At 35.3% G+C, this 19,477-nt stretch overlaps 1 protein-coding gene across 2 annotated transcripts in view; it reads left to right on the forward strand.

Annotated features, from left to right (window-relative positions):
- Crybg3 (crystallin beta-gamma domain containing 3) overlaps nt 1-19,477 on the forward strand; it is a 120,590-nt gene that overhangs the window by 63,648 nt on the left and 37,465 nt on the right. For both annotated transcript variants that reach the window (XM_026411044.2, XM_077795324.1), the window contains exons 7-12: nt 527-674; nt 5,486-5,622; nt 6,760-6,874; nt 7,911-7,946; nt 10,649-10,782; nt 13,904-14,030. In XM_026411044.2, the coding sequence (XP_026266829.2) occupies nt 527-674; nt 5,486-5,622; nt 6,760-6,874; nt 7,911-7,946; nt 10,649-10,782; nt 13,904-14,030 (697 nt within the window). The remainder of the gene's footprint in view (nt 1-526; nt 675-5,485; nt 5,623-6,759; nt 6,875-7,910; nt 7,947-10,648; nt 10,783-13,903; nt 14,031-19,477) is intronic.

A 19,477-nucleotide genomic window follows, 5' to 3' on the forward strand; every position in this document is an offset into this window, starting at 1 on the left:
TTTGCTCTATCTAAAGTTCATCTAATCCACCCATACTTCCCACCCCAAACCCATTTTGAATCAGCATCTTTATTTCAGAGAAAACATTTGGCATTTAGCTTTTTGGGATTGACTAACTTCACTTAGCATGATATTCTCCAACTCCATCCATTTACCTGCAAATGCCATGATTTTATTCTCTCTTAATGCTAAATAATTCCATTGTGTATATAAATTATTTCTAATATAAATGTATAGCTTTGTGTATATAATGAAGTACATGTGTACATAAATATAGACAGACATATATTGTGTGGTATGGTGTTCAGTAGCTTTATTTCCAAGTGTGTATACTTCTTTCTTATACTACTTGTCTATAATTAAGATATATTATTTTTTAAAAAAGAGGCTTATATTCTAATAGTAGGAAGAGGCCAGTTTAAAAACTATAAGTAGATAAAATGATCTGTTACTTATTATTATTTGTCATATGCCTCATTACTTATAAGATTAGATATAACTCATCATTGTGTTTATATTTGTTTAGCTGGCTATTATATGAGAAACCACATTTCCAAGGTCAGAAATGTGTGTTAGAAGAAGGGGAAACAGTGTTAAATCGTGACTGGATTCTTCAGAACAGAAAACATCCACAAAGAAAATTTGTATTGGGTTCTATCAAACGTGTCTTAAAGGTAACAAAGCTGTAGATTTTCCCTTATTTTTTATTTCATTTATCACATAGTAAAACTATGTTGTGGCCTAGCAGTACTTAAGTATAGTTACTAATATTTGTTCTAACTTTATTAATCTTTATTATCATATTGATAATTTTTGAATTTACATATATAAACCATTGAAGTGAATGAAAACTTAAAATTTTAACCGTAATCTGGCTATTAAAGTGGTACATGTACTGTGTTCATACATACCCATACACATGTGTGCATGTTTATATATAACATTAGGACTATATTATCTAGGAATCTTCAGGGGAAAAACCAATATTTTCAAATGTATCTCTTTATAGTATTTTCTGCTACTACTAAGTATGGCCATATGTGTATTTGTGTGTGAGTGTGTTAGGATACATCAGAGAAGGAAGGATGAGGAGAGGAAGCAAAAGGTGGTTTTTTTTTTTCCTGTCTAGAAATATTAGTGAAGATGAGGAAGGTCTTCTAAGATAATTAAACATTTTGTCAGACATTCAATGATAGTTTAGAGGAAGGGTTAATTAGTGATAAGGGAAGACCTCATATAAGGACAGAATATCCTCTCACATATTTAAAACTTTTCCTTCAGCAGTAACATCATATATGAGGTAGTGAAGTTATTCATGTGACAATCATCATGGGTATATATGTTTTCCAGAAATAATTTATATACTTCAAAATAGAAATTGAAGTGAATCCTACTATGATTTGCTTAAGTTATTAAACTGTTGACAGTTGCAGAAAAAATATGTGGAAAAACTAAAGCTGGCACACAGAAAAACTCAACTTAGCATAAGGTCTGTCTGCATATATTTGAATGAATCAGAACTACACCAATGTGTGTCTAACAAATATTTGTGTCTGCTTTTGGATCTAATGCCATTTGGGGTTCTGGGAATAGAAATGCAAGTGAGATATAGTCCCTTATTTCATGTTGCTTAAAGTCTGGGAAGAAGCTGCTGAATCACATGACCATGTGACTCAGGAAGTGCTCTGTAGGGCCCTGAGGGTACACCAGGAAGAAGTACCTCACCTTTTGGGAAGAGGCATCTCCCCTGGAGGAGGTAGCACCTGATCTAAATTTAGAAAAGATCAAACAGGAGTTTGACAGTATGGGAGATGTGTGGGAGCTCCTGGTAGAGCCACTTTTGTCCAGATGAAGAGGTGAGCATTGGTGGCCCAGTGGTACTCAAGGAGATTAAAATGGCTAAGGCAGAGAGGGAAGTGTCCACTTGGATGGAAGGATCCAAGTGACCAGTTCAGTTCTGCAAAGAGCATCTGAATGCTCACTTAATTTAGCTAACTCACTAGAAATTCCTTGAAATGAATAATTAGTTTGTAGGTGGAATCTTTTGGGATTTGTATAATTTATAGTTTTATGCTTTCCTTGAGAATATCAGACACCATATAAAGCTTAGGGGCAAAAGTGAATGAAATGAGACATTCAGCCACCCTCACAACCCTCGTGAAATCAAAGAGTAAAATTGAACAGATCAGTTTGTTGATCTTGGATATTTCAATGAATATTTACACATGCACCATTTGCTTTCATTTTTTTCCCTCCTTCCATTGTTATTAGTTTTAGAACTAAAATTTTTGGATTTTTAGTTGCAATGCTAATGTCTTGATTGGCTCATACCTTTTGGTGAGGAAAGAAAATACTCTTTGAACAGAAAACACACTCACATTGTTCTAAACATTTTATAAAGTAAGCGTCAGGCATTAAGCTGTTCTCTTTTTCTCTAAACTTGTCAAGATTCTGCCTGTGGATAGCTTCATTTTCATGGTGGCTGTTGCCGTGCCAGATTCATGGAGGCCTATGCCAACTTTATATTGTTTCATTACCTTATAGTTGGTTTGATATTAGTAGTAGTCAAAACTTTAATGTCATTTAACCCTTTATGTGGTATTATTCTGTATATGGGACACAAAATTTTATAGGACACTTAAAAAACTGTTCAGTTTAAGTTTCCGTAAGTGACCAATATATGGGACTATGGGGAATAATGGATTAAAGATGATGCTTTCACAGTGTCTTCACTCAACTGAGAACAGATACACCAGATACCCTTAGTCTTCAGCAATTTGTATATTTTGAATACTCAGGGCTCATCTTTGTCCCAGTGAGAATAATTGAGAGTGGGGGTGGCAGTGCGAAAATTTTGACTCAGGTGCTTAACTTTCTCAAATTAGAATAAATGAGTATTGCAAATTACTATGTTTACTGTGCATTTAATATTCTTTTTCAATGGTATGGCGTTTTTCTTATGGCCAGAAGTTACTTAGTTTGTGCACACTTCATTAATGAATCTACAAGAGAGAGATCCGTTGTTAAATCAGGGACTGAGTCAGCTCATGGAAAATAGAAACAACTAGATTTTCATACTGTTTTCATTAACTAACATAAATTCCCACTCTGTTTCTCTTTTATAACCTTGTTTCTGTTTCTACTAATTATTGTAATAGTCTAAGGTCACAGAGTTTACCAGGATACACTTGCAAAGTATAGTACAATTAGAAATGTCCAGGAGGAAGCCAGTAAACTGTTAGAGTAAGCTATTAATTGTTGCTAGATTACTATAAAGTACCCTTCAGTTGCTAGTGTTTGACTGCCTTTGTCCATCAAGGATTATAATACTTCTTCCAAAAGATGCTATTTCTGTGAATAGCTACTGTAGAATACAGAACATAGTGAAATCTTTTTCAATCAACTGGAGCAAAAATTGGGCTTCTAATAAAGATAGCTGAGAACATATGCCTTCTTATTTTTGTTTATATTCACTTTTAAGTTTTTGCTGCTGTGCTGTTTCCTTCTGTGTTGTAGACAAGAATTCCTCTTTGCTTTTCCCCTTTTGAAGTACACCACCCAAACATTGTTTGTATAACACAATGCAGAGGAAACTTGTTTGTGTGAGACACTTAGTTATGTATTCTGTTACTGTACCTCAGATCCCTGGAGGAACATTAATAGGCAGCATTTGAAATAATGTTACTAGAACTCTATTATGAATAGCATACAAAAGACTATTGAAGATTGACAGTTTACTGTTCTGGACATTTCTGGCTATTTTTGAAATGAAAATTTAGAAGGATATCTACTTTTATATTTCAAAGGAGATTTTAGGTTATGCTTCTTTAATATGTTAAATTTTGAAACTAATTTTCTGAAATGAGATGAATAAATGTTCTTGCCTTTATGTATTTTTTAAGAAAAGTAGAACAGTTTGTAGGACATAATAATAATACATAACAAATGTAGCTTTTATTATTTTAATGTTCTGTTTATATTCACCTTTTTTGAACTAAACAGCTTCACTTTGAAAGGATAATTGTGACATTGTATTTTAACTAATAAAATTTGAGTTTGAGGTACTAAATTCCCTAATATGGTTCTAAATGTCTTCTATATGAACACTGAAAAGTACTTTAATATTACATGTAACAATCTAAATTATTTCACATTTTAATGAGAATGATCAAAACTCAGTTTGGGGAAAGGTTTAAGAATTACAAAATTGCAAAACACATAAATAGTTTCAGTCTTTAATATATACCACCTCTGTTACTGCAGTTACCTATTTTAGTAAAGTGTATTCATTTGAATTTCACATTTTCCTAGGTAAGAATTCTGCTCCTGCAACCTGAGTTGTATAATTACACACTCATGCGTAATGAGATAGATTGTGTGTTCAGACAGAAGGTTATCTGTAATTTTGGAGAAGGGGGGAAATAATTGTGATATTACTTCCCTAAAGAAGAATGAGATCTCTCTTTTGAGTTATGAGTTGACTGTTATGAGAGATTTTTATAAATAATGCAGAGAGTCATCTCTTTAGCTAAGATGAGGGAAGCATCTTCAGAGTTTACAAAGGCATAGTAAGGCTAGCCTGACTGCAGAGCTATGGGGTGTGAGTGGGGTCATGGTGCTATGGAACAGTGAACTGAAGTGTGGATTGAGTGTGATTACATCTTCAGCCAAGGTGCTAAAGGTAGAAAGTTGTATTCTCACAATCCAAGCTACATTAAGAGTAGCTTCTACTTGATTGGTGGTTGTGATTGGAGGCCGGGGCAGGAGGCATTATTGAAGAGTGGACCATGGCAATGGGATTAGATAAGGAGATAAATGGGAGTGTAACTTTAAAGAGAAGATCTGAAGGAACATGTTGACAGGGGGTACCTAATTCTTATGACTGATCATGGAGTGTAGAATCAAATTTCTTAATTCTTAAGCCTTTCTTTATCATACCAGTTTACACTAAAAAAAAAAAAAAAAAAAAAAAGAGGTTCCACAAGTAGGAAAACAGATTTCCTTTCCCCTCACCTCTAATTCCGACTTCTTTTGTCAGTGTAAATTAGATAAACACTCTGAAGGCGTAGTGCCTCTCTATTCTTTATTTTTTATGTCCCCCATGAGATCAACTTTTATTTAACTCCCTTCCTCCCTTATGGCTTTGTTATGCTTCTAAGAAGGAAGGCTTACAGACCTTTGGCACTCAAAGCCTCTAGTAACTCTGAGCATTACTTAATGGAACAAGTGTTTAAAAAACAAAGCAGAAAAAACTGGTACAATTGTTTTTCCATCAATTTAATAATTTTCTTGTTATTAACGTTTCTTTAGAGAAATTCATGTAGAAAGTAACTAAGGAGCAAAAATATTTCCTTTATGTTGTTTTTGTGAAGAAATTCAGCTGAACAATGAGAATAATTGTAACTATGTCCAGGGGGTTTGGGAATGCTAGCCTGTGTGTCTTTAGATGATTTCAAAGTAAAATTACTTATTTACTGTTTTTCAGGATTGCAGCATTCCAGAGATAGAACTTTGCTCACAGTCTGACTCAGCTTATTGTCCTATCTACATACAGCGAGCAGTCCCCAATTTAGAAGAACTGAGTATCCCCAAATCTGTGTCTTTCACTGTGAATTCAGGAGTGTATGTATCAGTTCCTCTTTATTATAATGACTGATGGCCACTAAAGTTAATTTTTTGTTTCATATTTTAGTAGGTGACATACAAATTTCTCAAGTTTTAGTTAATTTACTTTATTTATGCTCCTGGAAAGACAAATGCTTTTTAAACATATTCAATCTTTCTGTGGAACCAATTAAGGCTTTTATGTATAGAATCCTTAGACATAGTTCTTGGTGGATGGATCCTTTGTCTCCCACATTTTAAGTCTAGGGTTTCTTAGGTGCTAATTCCTGACAACAGGGAGGCACTGTGTTGTTTATCACCCCTCTTTTCCTGAAAGGCAGGTGGTATTGCCCTCACATTTTAGGTAAATGCTTTTGCAAGACAACTAGATGCTGAGCATAGATTTGGTTCTAGGCCTCTGGGTTTCTAAAGGTATCTGTAGGACCATGCATCTCAGCTCAGTCATTGTTTAGTTCCTGATTGGCTCCTGTCACAAAAACCAGTTCATGCCTAGCGCAGCATGGATTCCTCTTCTGTCTCCCATTATTTTTGTCTGCTCTGATAACAGTTGGTATACAATTTTGGGGTCAGTATAGGACATCTTTCTTTGCCTCCTCCAACTATGAATTAAAACTCTTGGGCAGACCTAGTAATTAGCCCAGTGCATTGGAAGTATCTATAATTATCAAGCTTGGCTGGGAGATAGATGTATCTTTTCAGAATCTTATTTCAAATACTATTTCTATGGCAGCTAGTAGAACTGATATTGATTCTAAAATTTCAGGTCAAAATGTAAAATGCTTAGTGAACCCCTTCCTCTGATTGTCCTAGTTTGGAAAAGAATGGATATACGGGAATTATTTTGACTTTTCAGTTATATTCTTCTTGAGTTAAAAGTGCACGGGCTTTGAGTATTAGAAAATTCTAAGAAAAGTAAAACTTGGAAAACATTAGATTTAGAGGCTAGAAGGATGTGAGTTTTTCATAACATGTTAACTCTATGTGCTGTCTGGCCAGTCACTTAGGGTGTATTTTACTTGTGTAATTCTGTGACGGAGGATTTTCTGTTTTGTTTTGGGCAAGCCATTTTACTGTTACAGATTCAGATGAAATTATTACTATTATACTTTAACCAATCATTCACTTCTTGTTTAGGTGGCTTGCCTACCCAGATATTAATTTTAAAGGTCAAGCTACAGTGTTGGAGGAAGACCATGGGCTCTTTGAGATTTCTGCAGCAGAAATGAAATCATTGCTTCCACTTCAAATGGTAAGCAAATTTAGAAAGAAGTGCTTCTTCCCTCAAATACTCATGAATTTAAAATTAAATAGCTATGATGATTACTCATACATCTCAATCTGCCATGAATATGTGTACTACTGAATTGGGTTACTGCATATTGTTTTTCTGTTTATATCATAGAGAGGTCTGAATTTACCTTGTGTTGTACCACAAGTATCAATCACAATACCTGCAGTTTCCTATATAAGTATTTTTTGTGAGTTTCTTGATACTCCTTAGAAAATTGGTTGTAGTAAATTACATTCTTCCACTTCAATGAATGGTAAGCTCAGCATTAATAATAAATGTATAGTTCTGTCAATGTTTACTTTCTTAAAGATAATAAAGTATCTGCAGGATACTTTTTTGAGGAGAAAACTATTCAACTAAATGTTGACTGTGTAATAGAACATTTTTAGTTCTTCTGTGCCTTTTTTAGAACACTATGAAAAATAAGAAATTTTAAGAAATATCACAATGTAAGTACCATTTTGAAACAAGAAATTACAGAATTAGGGTTTTTTGAGGAAGGGTTTACTTTTTCTGCTGTACAATCTTGGCATCATGAAGATATCAAGTGTGATTAGAAAGTGTTGGTAGAACCTGGAAGGGTTAAATGTGGATAGCTCAATGCTCTTATTTATAAATCTCAATTAATTGTAGGGTAAACATTTGGATATTTGGTTTAGAAATCTACTCTGCCAAATATGACTGCTAAATCTACTAGCAATTCAGCTTTCTGTTTGGGACATTCTGAGCTGGGGATTCAATCTTAATTGCTTATGTGTGCTCAAGGACTAAACCTCAATTGTCTTCCTTGTAGTTATAATTTGGAATCTTTTAAAATTGTAGAGCAATCGGAGACTGTTTTGACTACTACAGTCTGTACTTAAATGAACTTAAATTTGCTTATGTAGTCTTACCAAGTTAGATTTTATATAACCTACATATGTCACTTAGATATTTTGAGAGATTTTAATATCTGCATATCTAATATTAAATAAGAGTATCTTGTCATCTTTAGGGTGGACTGAAAGTGGAAATGCCTATGAACTTAAAGGTAAGTGTTGAAAATGACTTTTGCGGTAGGCCCCAAATACTGAATACTAATCTTTTTTTTTTTTTTCTTTTGGGGAGCGGGTACTGAGGATAAATGCAGAGGCACTCAACCACTGAGCCATATCCCCAGCCCTATTTTATATTTTTGTACTTTATTTAAAGACAGGATCTCACTGAGTTGCTTAGCACCTTGCTTTTGATGAGACTGGCTTTGAACTCAAGATCCTCTTGTCTCAGCCTCCCTAGCCGCTGTGATTACCAGCGTGTGCCACAGCACCCGGCCTCTGAGTACTAATCTTTAAGTATTTGAAATTACTGGAATGAAACAGTTCCCAGAACATATGATAATAAGGGATGTTGAGGTGGTAGGAAATGACTATACAGACTGTTCATGCACAGTTGTGAATGAGGAGTGGAATCAGTATGCAAAGTTGGAGCTCAAATCCATCAAGTATCTACTGATGTCAAGGTGATTGGTCTGATTTTTGTTAGGGAGGTGAGTTTGAGATTGCAGCTATATACTTAAATGGAAATAGTTAGCATGTATTTGAGGATGATGCTTAAAGAGGAGATCAAGACTGATGAGAAGGAGGTATACGTAGCTCTTATCACATAATCATCAGTTTGTAAGTATAAATACCTGAAAGGAGGAAGAGAGGCAATGAAAACTGGAGGCAGGGGTGCTAGGATTAAAATGAGGGGAAAAAGGAGACAGGGTTACAAAATGTATGTAAGGAGAGAGAAAGAAACTTAGTGCAGTGATCAAATATGCAAACACCCCTCCTTATAGGTAAGTTGTAGTACCTGTAGCAGAGGCAGGCATGGAATCAGGAGTTCATTCACCCTTCTCCTGTCCTTGGAAACAAGACACAATTCCTCCAACCCTACCATTTCTAGACTTCCTAATTTGTGGAATTGACTACCATTTCTTAATAACATATATGAAGACTTTAAAAACTTCTTTATATTTAATGCACATTGACTCTACATGTTGCAATTATATATCTGGGTTTTTAAAAAAATATTTATGCCTGGGTTTCACTCTTAGACTTTTAAATTGGTATGTGATCAAAAATTTTCCAGTCCCAGGTGATTTGAAAATGCCATGAAAATTGCAAACTACTAATCTAATAAATGTACGTTTAGCTGTAACACTGAGTGACTCCTCTGAATCTCCTAGCTGGTGACATGACAGGTATGATAGGCTGAGTTTAGACATGACAGATCTGATAGGCTGAGTCTTCCTTGGGCATTTGCAGTTTTACAGGTTGTAAGTATATATGACTGGATTGATCATCATAAATAATCACAGTTTACAAGCTCTTAGATAACATTGATAATGTCACAGAACCTTACTCATTAAAGAATTACTGGTTTTCATTTGGTTTGAATATTGTCATCACATGTAACATGTTATATCCCAGTGGCACATGCCTGTAATCACACCTACTCAGGAAACTAAGGCAGAAGGATCCCAAGTTCAATGACAAACCTCTACAACTTAGCAAGACCCTGTGTCAAAATAAAATTTTGAAAAAGGATCTGGAGCAGTGGTAGAACACTTGTCTAGTATATATTTGTGGTACTGGGGATTCAAAACAAGCAAGCAAATATATCACTTCCAATAGACCTTTCTATAAAAATCTAACATGCGAAATAGAGCCATATATATATATATATATATATATATATATATATATATATATATACATATACACACACATACATACACACACATATATGTAGTCTATATAATGTTATTAGCATTTAGAAATAAGAAAAATGTAACATTTTTGTTTAGTATATTTCAGTATTAGGTCTTTTTAGCTATGATCTTGGGTTGGTAGCTGTGCACAAATTATCCCATTAACCATAAATAGGAGTCAGTGATAAAGTGTAGACAGATTAATGCTAGAACCACTGTTATTATTTTAACATAATTAGGACAACTGGTACTTGAGGAGTTAAAACAGAAAAATAGACAAGATAAATACTGTATCAAGCCAAATTTGATGCAAATGAAATATTATAAATTTGTTTTCTACTGTACTTGTCACACTACTCCCAAATTTGAATCAAATATCCAATTCAAAAAGTCCATAATTTTTAATCATTTATTTCTAGAAATTTTTGCACTTAAAAAAATTTAAATATTTCTGTTCAACAAATATTAATGACCCATAGAAGCAATTAAGTTTTACAAGAAATTAAATATGTTTTCTAAAATACAATAATTTATTGCTATACACTGGAAACTCCAGAGTTTTTATTTCCTATAGCAAAAATTCTATACTTAAATATGAAGTATACTTAAATATGAAATTCTATACTTAAATTCATATTTAAATATGAAGCCAGGTCAATATAAAATTCAAAACACAGGAGTGAATGTATAAGGATGAAAAAAAAATGAAGGATGAGTTATAAGACAGTTTTATCAGTTATAAGACAGTGTATGAAATGATCCTAGAATTTGGGTGAACAGAATAATATAATCAAACCCAGGTATATTAATATGTGAGAGATATATTGTTAACATGTTTTACATTTATGATGATAAGGAGTAACATTTCATGTGAGTATCAGACACAGTGTTATAAGACTGTATTAATGAAAAAAAAACAGCAGTCCCTATTTACATCACATATATACATACATATTGTAAAGTATGATCATGGTAAATAATATTTTTTTGTTTTTCAGGTCATTATTTATGAAAAACCTCACTTCCATGGACAGGCCAAAGACTTTAGTGAGCATATCGATTCCGTCCCTAATTTTTTAAAAGATGATGGGGACTTTCAAGGAGTTGGATCAATTCGTGTCATTGGTGGAGTGTGAGTGTCATCTTTTCAATATTTGACTTAGTATCCTTCTTTTGAAGTCTACATAATAAGTGCTCAACAGGACAAACACAGAAGCCTTATTCTAAAACTATACATCCCTTCTGTAGTGTGCAAAGTAACAACAATGGTTTTCTATGTTGGTATTAAAGATTTTGAGATGGAAGATATTTTCTACGTTTAATGTAAAACATCACCGCTTAGCATTTCTAGACACAGCATAGAAGATAAGAGTTGTAAACTAAGTTATCTTCTCATTGGTAATGAACATGAGTGCCCAGTCTTATCTTCTGTTCTGTTGGTATGTTGATGTTTGTAGACTAATGTGTTTAGGTCTTTGCCAGTGAATCCCCTCTCATTAAAGAAATAGCTTGGGTTGTGTATTTGTAAAGCTGAGAGTTTTTGACACTGATAGCCCTCGTCTCTGAACTGTTTTTGAGGAAACTCTTAAAGAACACCTGGGTATAAATACATGTACACACATAAAGGTAAAATCATAAAGAAGAAACTCCCCACAAAGCTTATTTACTGTTGTCAACCCAGTGCCAGAATCCCTTAGAAACATTCTCTTGTCTCTAGCAAAACATTGGTTATTTTGAATATTGGTTCATTTGAATGGCCTTAGTGTCTCTTAATATTTGCTGTAATATCATATAACTTGTTTATCCTCTTCTAGAAAATGATGCTACTAAAATATTTTTATTCATAGGCATTAAATAGCTTATCTAAGGCCACTTGAGTGTCTAACATATAATGGCTTAGACTTTACAATTTATGACAACAAATTAAGTGATGGCCATACCAGCCAAAATGAAAATGTCAGAGACCTTAACATACTAGATATATGGGTCATATTGATAATTGCTCTGACAAGTTGGTAGTTATTTAATTACTTATCTTTAAATTTCAAAAAGTGCTTGGGACTGAAAAGAACAGATACAGTTTGGCTAAATATTTACATATTACTATGTTGTATTTCTCTGTAGTCTTTGGTTTGTAACACATCTGCTTCTTATTAATCCTGCTCTAAAATATTTTTGCCTCTTCCTTTCTTTGGAATCTAAATGTTTTCCCCATTAACTAGGCAGACTTAAAACTAGTTTTCTGCTTTATTCTGCTTTACAGAATATTATCTGCTAAAATTTGGTGTGATGAACAGTGTTATTCTCTGTTTTCTTACAATTGTTTAATAAGAACAATCTCAAGAAAGTATGGCTGTATACAGCATACACACTTCCATTTTTATATGGCACTTGCAGGAGAAAAATGTGATGTTCCCACTTAAAAATGGCCATCTGGCTTCATTTGTTTTCGCCATTATTTGCTGTTTGTTAGCTGTTTAGTTTGTGTGTAGATATTATAGACTCTTCTTTATCCCTATCCCATCTTGAGAGATCTAGGGAAAGTAACACTGATGTTCTTTTTTTTTTTTTTTTTTAAGTATTGGGGATTAAACCCAAAGCTTTGCATATGGTAGATCCATCCTTGTGGTAACTATATCCCTGGCCCTTTTTGTTTTATTTTGAGTCAGGAGCTTACTAAGTTGCCCAGACTGGCCTCAGATTTGAAATTCTTCTGCCTCAGTCTTCTGATAGCTAGGATTTCAGGTGGACACCAGTTCACCTGGTGATCTGGTGAGATTGACATTCTTAATTTTTCTCAGATAATATACATAGTTAGATAGCCCAAATAGACATTTAAATAGAATGGAATCTTAATCACAACAATCTGTTATTAAAACTAGGCAGAAGCTTTCTGCACTCTCATTATGTAATAGATTTACTAAACTTCATCTATCCTTTAACATTAAAATCTTCTATACCTCATACAGTTTTTTTCTCATTCTGGTATGATTAAAAACACGTTTTGAATAGTCACATTATTGTAAAAGGAATTTAGAATTTGTAAGTTTTCTGTGAAATTTGTTATTACAGGATAGTTTAAGAATACAATAATATTAGTCTCTCTACATATTATAAATATACTAAGGTGTTTTAAGTAGTTTAATGTAAGTTATAAGTTTATTCTAATTCATGTGAACCCCTATCCTCTGTACCCCACCATACATATACATACAGAAAGCAAGAAGAGATTAATTATTGCTGAATGTATACTATTATAGAGTGTCTATGAAAACAATTTGGGAGCAGGGAGAAAAGAAAAACAATGGTAGGGAATCCTCCTGTGCTTTCTTTTGATAAGCTTTTGAATTCAGAAGTCTCCAAAGCTTAGAATAGTCATCCTTAGAATCTGCCTACTTGGAGGGTCCTTCTCTAATTGTACAGATCATTTAAAGTCTGATTTAAGCAGATCTTCATGTTTCATGAACCATTGATGCCCAGACTGTATAATGTGGATTACCCAATAAAAAGATAAGTTTCATGGAGAAGCTTCTCAGTGTCCTGTACTGATACTTTTAGATTAGAAGTCAGGAAAGTACCTGGAAAGTACTCAGCCACAGTGTTTCCTGTTTCCACCATAATCTCTGATAAAATGAGGGGATCAACAGTTTTCACCCATAAGTATTTACAGAAGTTTTTGTATACATGTAGGGCACCAGCACTCCTGGTGTTCTCCAGCTCAGTTGCTTTGCCCAGTTCTTCTTTAATAAACCTTTCTGTATTGTGTTTTTGATCTACAGCCTGGTGAGAGAGGTCCTTTGACTGAAACCCTGAGTGCGTGTATAATATAGTAGTCATTCTATGGTTCAGAAGGGCTTGCTCAGTAAAATAAGAATGATTATCTTTGAATCTCAATGTGAGTTTGTAATTTTTCTTGTCAGCTGTGTGTGCCTTCTATAATTTTTACTTGGCAAAGTATTCTCTTAAGCATGTTGACATGTGGTAAAAAGTCATGCCACAAAAATTTAATAAGCTTGCTCTGTTGCAGTTCTACAATTAACCTTTCGTTGGGAAAAGCCTCCAAACTATAAAAATTTTTGATCCATGAAGGGTTTACCATTTGTCTTTGTAAATGGAAACAAAGCAGATATGTTGGGTTTTTTTTTTTTTAGAATATGGAGATGAACACCTATTTGCTTTATCGTGAGTTTCTCTCTTTTGCTTTCTCGACTAGTTTTATTAATGGCTCAGTTGATCATCCTCTGTATTTCTAGGTGGGTCGCCTATGCAAAAGAACATTTTAAAGGCCAGCAATTTCTGCTTGAAGAAGGACACTTTGAAGATACTAATGCTTGTGGGGCATTAAGTGGTCCCATCTTATCTTTCCGGTACTTACAAGCTGTGAGTTTACCTCCTTAATTTAAACTTTCTACCTGTTTTCTCTTTCCATGAATATTAGACATGACTGCTGATAAAACATGAGATTATAAAATGTATCTAGCAGCTAGGAGCATGAAACTGAACTGAAAATGACTAGCTTGTTTTTTTTTTTAACTGCCATAGTGAGTATTTTTTACTTTCCATCCACTAATTCTGTAATTATTTTCTGGAGCCCTTACTTTGTAGATGTATTATGCTAGATGCTGGATATATAGTGGACAGAGACTCAGTCCTGTTATCCCAGAGTGGCAGTCTGGTAGGGAAGGTAGCACTTATATAAATATTTGATACTATTTGCCTGTGATGGAATGATGTACTCAAGGTACCCAGGAAAAGGTTATTTGTTCAGTTATTTCCACTTAGAGTAGACAGGGCAGCATGGAAAACATGATGACTGAGCTGAAATTCATGTATAGGATTTATCTGTGGGGCATGGTGGTGCACACCTATAATCCCAGTGACTCTAGAGACTTAGGCAGGAAAATCATTTAAGGCTGGCCTGGCAACTTAACAAGACCTTGTCTCAAAATTAAAAAGGGTTGGAGATGTACCTTGGTACAGCACCCCTGGATTCAATCCCCAGTAACACACACACACACACACACACACACACACACACACACACACACACAGGAGTTGCCCAAGTGGAGAATTTCCAGGACTGGGTAAGGCTAGGATAGGTCCTATTTAGAAAGAGACTAACACTTTTAATGTGTAAAGTCAAGGTTGTAAAGCACTGGTTCTCAGCTGGGGTGATGTTAGCTCATGGAGGGCATTTGGCAATGTCTGTAGAGACATTTTAGGTTGTCGTGCTTGGGGGTTTGGGTGCTGCTAACATCTGGTTGGTAGAAACTAAGGATCCTGCTACACCTCCACTATGTGAAGAACAGTTCCTAAAAGAAAAGAATCACAAGTCCTGAAATATTAATAGTGCTGAGGTTGAGAAACCCTCATGTAAGTAAATCTGTGGTGTGTGTGGGGAAATGCAGTTGAGTTAGGATATTAGGGAGAACTTTGGGAAGATGAATCCAGAGCCAGTTAATGAAAAATGTAGTACCATGTTGAGGGATACACATCATTTTTCTTGAGTTGACCATGAGCCACTGGTAGACTTTAGGTCTGGTGAGTGTGAATCTGGAATATTCTTTGGAGAACAATTTCCTCCCTGAGGGATTTGATAGTGAAGTGAAAGGTGATCACTGGGTTCATGTAGACTTAAGATCAATGCAGGGATTGTGTCCTCTGGCCCTTCAGGTTTCTGTCTGTTGGAGTTAACAGCAGCCCATTTACACCTTGTTAAGCAGGAGAAACTGGAAGGAAAGAAGCAGCCCAGGGAACAAGGGAGCATTTTTTTTTTCCCATAAATGATCCTTCTCAGTAAGAAAGTGAGTCAGAAACAAGTTGAACCTGAAAGAAGTATAGGATAGTCCACTGGAGGTTGAGTTCTGGGATAGCATGAGCAATAAGCAATAGCATGGTGTACAAGTCTAACATACAAGGGCCACAGTTTTTCTCCACTCATCCACGTTCTACCTGACAACTAAAAGGTGAGTAAGACAAAATAAGACAGAAACTTTCTTGCTTTTTTAAGAAACTATGGGCCATGATTCAAATCATCATATTAGTATTGCATAATACTAAAAATGTTCTCTACTTATTAAAAAAAAAGAGCTGGGTGGGAACATTACTGATGATATAAATTTTTAGCAATATAGAGGGCTTATGGGTAAAGCAACCAAAACCAAACAAATCAGAACCCCAAGTCATTGTTGGAAGTGAGAAAAGAAAGAAATACTGTTAACTATGTAGTTAAATAATGAAGATATACTTGATCTAGACAAGGTCCATAATAATATACATTAGAAAAATCAGCATTAAAAAGCATGTTAATTTCTGCTATGCACAGAGGTTTTGGGCATATACAGAAAGGATGACACAGTTTTAATATAAATAAATGAAAATGTCCTTCCTCCAAAACCTTCTTTTTGTTCTCTATTAGATTTTTTAAAAGTTAAGATATTAGTTGTTACCTTATAATTAAAGATGTCATCACAATAATCCTAGTATTTGTCAGTTACTTTTTTTTTAAAGAGAGAGTGAGAGAGGAGAGAGAGAGAGAGAATTTTTAATATTTATTTTTTAGTTGGCGGACACAACATCTTTGTTGGTATGTGGTGCTGAGGATCGAACCCAGGCCACACGCATGCCAGGCGAGCACGCTACCGCTTGAGCCACATCCCCAGCCCCTGTCAGTTACTTTTTAATGGCTTTACTTAAATACTTGCACCAATCTTCACAAAGACTCTGAAGTAGTCTTTGTGTTTCCCATCTTGCAGACATGGAAGCAGAATGTAAGAGATTAGTTACTGTGTCCAAGCACAGAGCCCTGGTTGTAGTAAAATTCTGTCTACTCTAGAGGCCCTGTCATACTGTCCATTTCCTTCATTCCAAATGCTTAGATTTTAAAAAGCACCTCAATGGGAAAGGAAATTTCCTTTAGTTAAAGGCTTATTAGCTTTTTATTTATAACTGTTAATAAAGGGTCACATTGCAGACCAATACACCTATGTAATAAAAAATAGCTGCAGGATTTTCAAATACTTTTTTATAATTTAAATTTATGTTCACTTTAAATATAAATGTACTAAATAATCTAAATATATTTATTAAGACAACATAGCACTTTTATGTAGTGAAAATGCTTTGAAAATTTGTCAAGTTATAGTTTGAAAGATTGTATCTTTCTTAGATGTAGCATATAGTTGGGAAGGAACTCTTTTGTGATTATTATTTTTTGAAGTGTTGGGGATCAGATCCAGGGCCTCTTGCATGCTAGGCAAGTGCACTCTCACTGAACAACATGCCTGTCAGCCTGGGAAGGAGTACGAAAAGCCCTTGTGATTGTGGCAGCCCTAGTGAATTAAAAGACAGAAATGATATGAGGCATCTTTTCCCCATAAAGAAATTCAGATGTCTCTAACATGGGAAAGAATGAAGCATGACGTTTATAATCTCACTTGCAGAAATATAAAATAAACAAGAGGACAGGTAGAAAAGCTGCATGATGCAATGCAGTCTCAATGTCCTGGCTCCAGTACATGGAACACTGTGAATTTTCTAAGGTCAAATAACAGACATGTTCCTTGGGGATAATGTGATCTATGTCGTGGAGTACTTTGGAGAAAAAGACCAGAAACATGTTCCCAGTTCCAGATGAGTCATTCAAATATGTTATTGACTTGGAACAGATTACTTTTTAAGAATGGAAAGCACCAGAAGGAATATAGGAGAATTGAGACTCCAGGGATTTAGTAAATTTTTATTTCTTGACTTCCTCAATAAAACTTTCTTAGTGAGGTTGTCTTTTCTCAATTTTGTACTAACAAGTTTTATATTTGCTTTTTCTATGATTTTCAGACTTTGGGCCTTTTTTTCCAGATCCCAGAAACCAGGTGGTATGCAGCAGGAACCATGATTTCTCTTGTGCTAATGGATATGCCAGATCTCCATGGGTTATCTCTATCACATTGCCCATGGGGGGTTATAGCATAAGAGCTCAGGGGCCAGATCATCTGAGGAAGTTTGTGGAATTTAAAAGCAATCAGATTACTGATCCTTACAACTCATCTCTGAGCCTGAAGCAACTACTGATTAGTTCTCTCTAATAAATCAGGGAGTGATGAACTATTACGCTATCGAAGTGCTTTAAAAATATAAAATGGAGGCATAGTTGGGAATGAGAGCAGAGCTGGTATCTTTGATATATTCTTAGTCCCTGTACCCAGTAGGATCTCTGCAAATGCTAAAGGAGGAGAAAAATATTATTTTGATAACAGGAAAGTCTATAGTTGAAGCTTTGTCCAAAGACATTGAATCGGGGATTTAGCTCTATGGTAGAGCACTTACCTAGCAGGTGAAAGGCCCTAGGTTCAATCCAACTAGAGTAATATAAAATGGAATACAGTTTTCAAGGCTGCTCTATCATTCATTCTTCTTGAGTGATTACATTATAAGCTGGGGATTTTCAAAGTTGTTTACCTGTTCCTGGGTATGACCATGAGTGCCTGTTCTACTCATGTCCTGAACAAGGCAGATAGAACTTTTTTTTGTTTTTAAGAGAGAGGAAGGGAGAGAGAGAGGGAGGGAGAAAGAGAGAGAAAAAGAGAGAGAGAGAGAGAATTTTTAATGTTTACTTTTCAGTTTTCGGCGGACACAACATCTTTGTATGTGGTGCTCTAGAATTCTATCCCGGGCTGCACGCATGCCAGGAGAGCGCGCTACCGCTTGAGCCACATCCCCAGCCCAGAACTTTTTTTTAAATTGACTTTTCATTTCTTTCTTTCTTTTTTGCTTTTTTGCTTTGTACTTGTGACCCCTGGAGGTTTATATCTTGGTGATTGGGCCCAGAGCTGACACAAGACCCTTGTGAGCACATGATTTTTTAAAAGTTAAATATTAGTTGTTGCCTTATAATTACACCAAGGGCTCTGCACAGCAAGGATACCATATTAATGGCAACTAATCAATTAGATCAGATATGGTGTATTTGGTAGGCTTGAGAGAAAAATGCAGACAGGGACAAAACATGGAGAGTTGCTCAGATGGGGAAAAGGACTTAGAAAAAAAATGGAAGGCAAAAGCTATAAGGCAAAAAGTGGGGCTTGGTGATGCACACTTATAATCTCAGAAATGTGGGAGACTGAGGCCAGCCTCAGCAACTTAGCAAGACACAGTCTCAAAAATTTAAAAAAAAGAGCTAGAGATGTAGCTCAGTTGTAGAGCACCCCTGGATTCAATCCCTAGTACTGTTTAAAAAAAAAAAAAACTATTAAGGCAAGAAAAGTCACAAATAAGTGTAGAAGATGGAAAGTGGAGAGTGATATCATCTAGGAGACTCCTGTGTCCTTCTGGGAATGATAAGCAGTTCAAGATGGATACACATGCAAGCTCTATGAGTATTTTTGTTTGTGAGCCCAAATGCTGCCAGCCTTATATTTGTCAGTGGACTTTGTGACAGTGAGTTGCTCTGCTCTGCTCAGCCCAGGCTTCATTTTTGCATGTGGCATGTTTCTCTATCTCATTACCCAGCTCACTCTCTTCATTGCTGTAAGTCCCCACAACCCACACCACATGTGTGCAAATCATAGCTAAAGTCAAGTACACCCTAGTATAACACTGATATTTCTGAATGCTAAGGCACAAACACAACACACAGGCATATATCTGTATCTGTGTCCTTGTGCTGTTCTACTCCAGTGTAACGCAGTGATCCATGACACATTTCCTGCTCTCCATTGCTAAAACCCTTCCAGGAAGTAGAGAACAGCTAATTGTAGGAGCAGGAGAAGTAGAAGCAGCGATGAGGTGGTTTTGGAGTCATCTGAGTGGGAGAACAGAGATGCCAGTAA

The sequence above is a fragment of the Urocitellus parryii genome, chromosome 2 (assembly GCF_045843805.1).
Source record: "Urocitellus parryii isolate mUroPar1 chromosome 2, mUroPar1.hap1, whole genome shotgun sequence".
Taxonomy (NCBI): domain Eukaryota; kingdom Metazoa; phylum Chordata; class Mammalia; order Rodentia; family Sciuridae; genus Urocitellus; species Urocitellus parryii.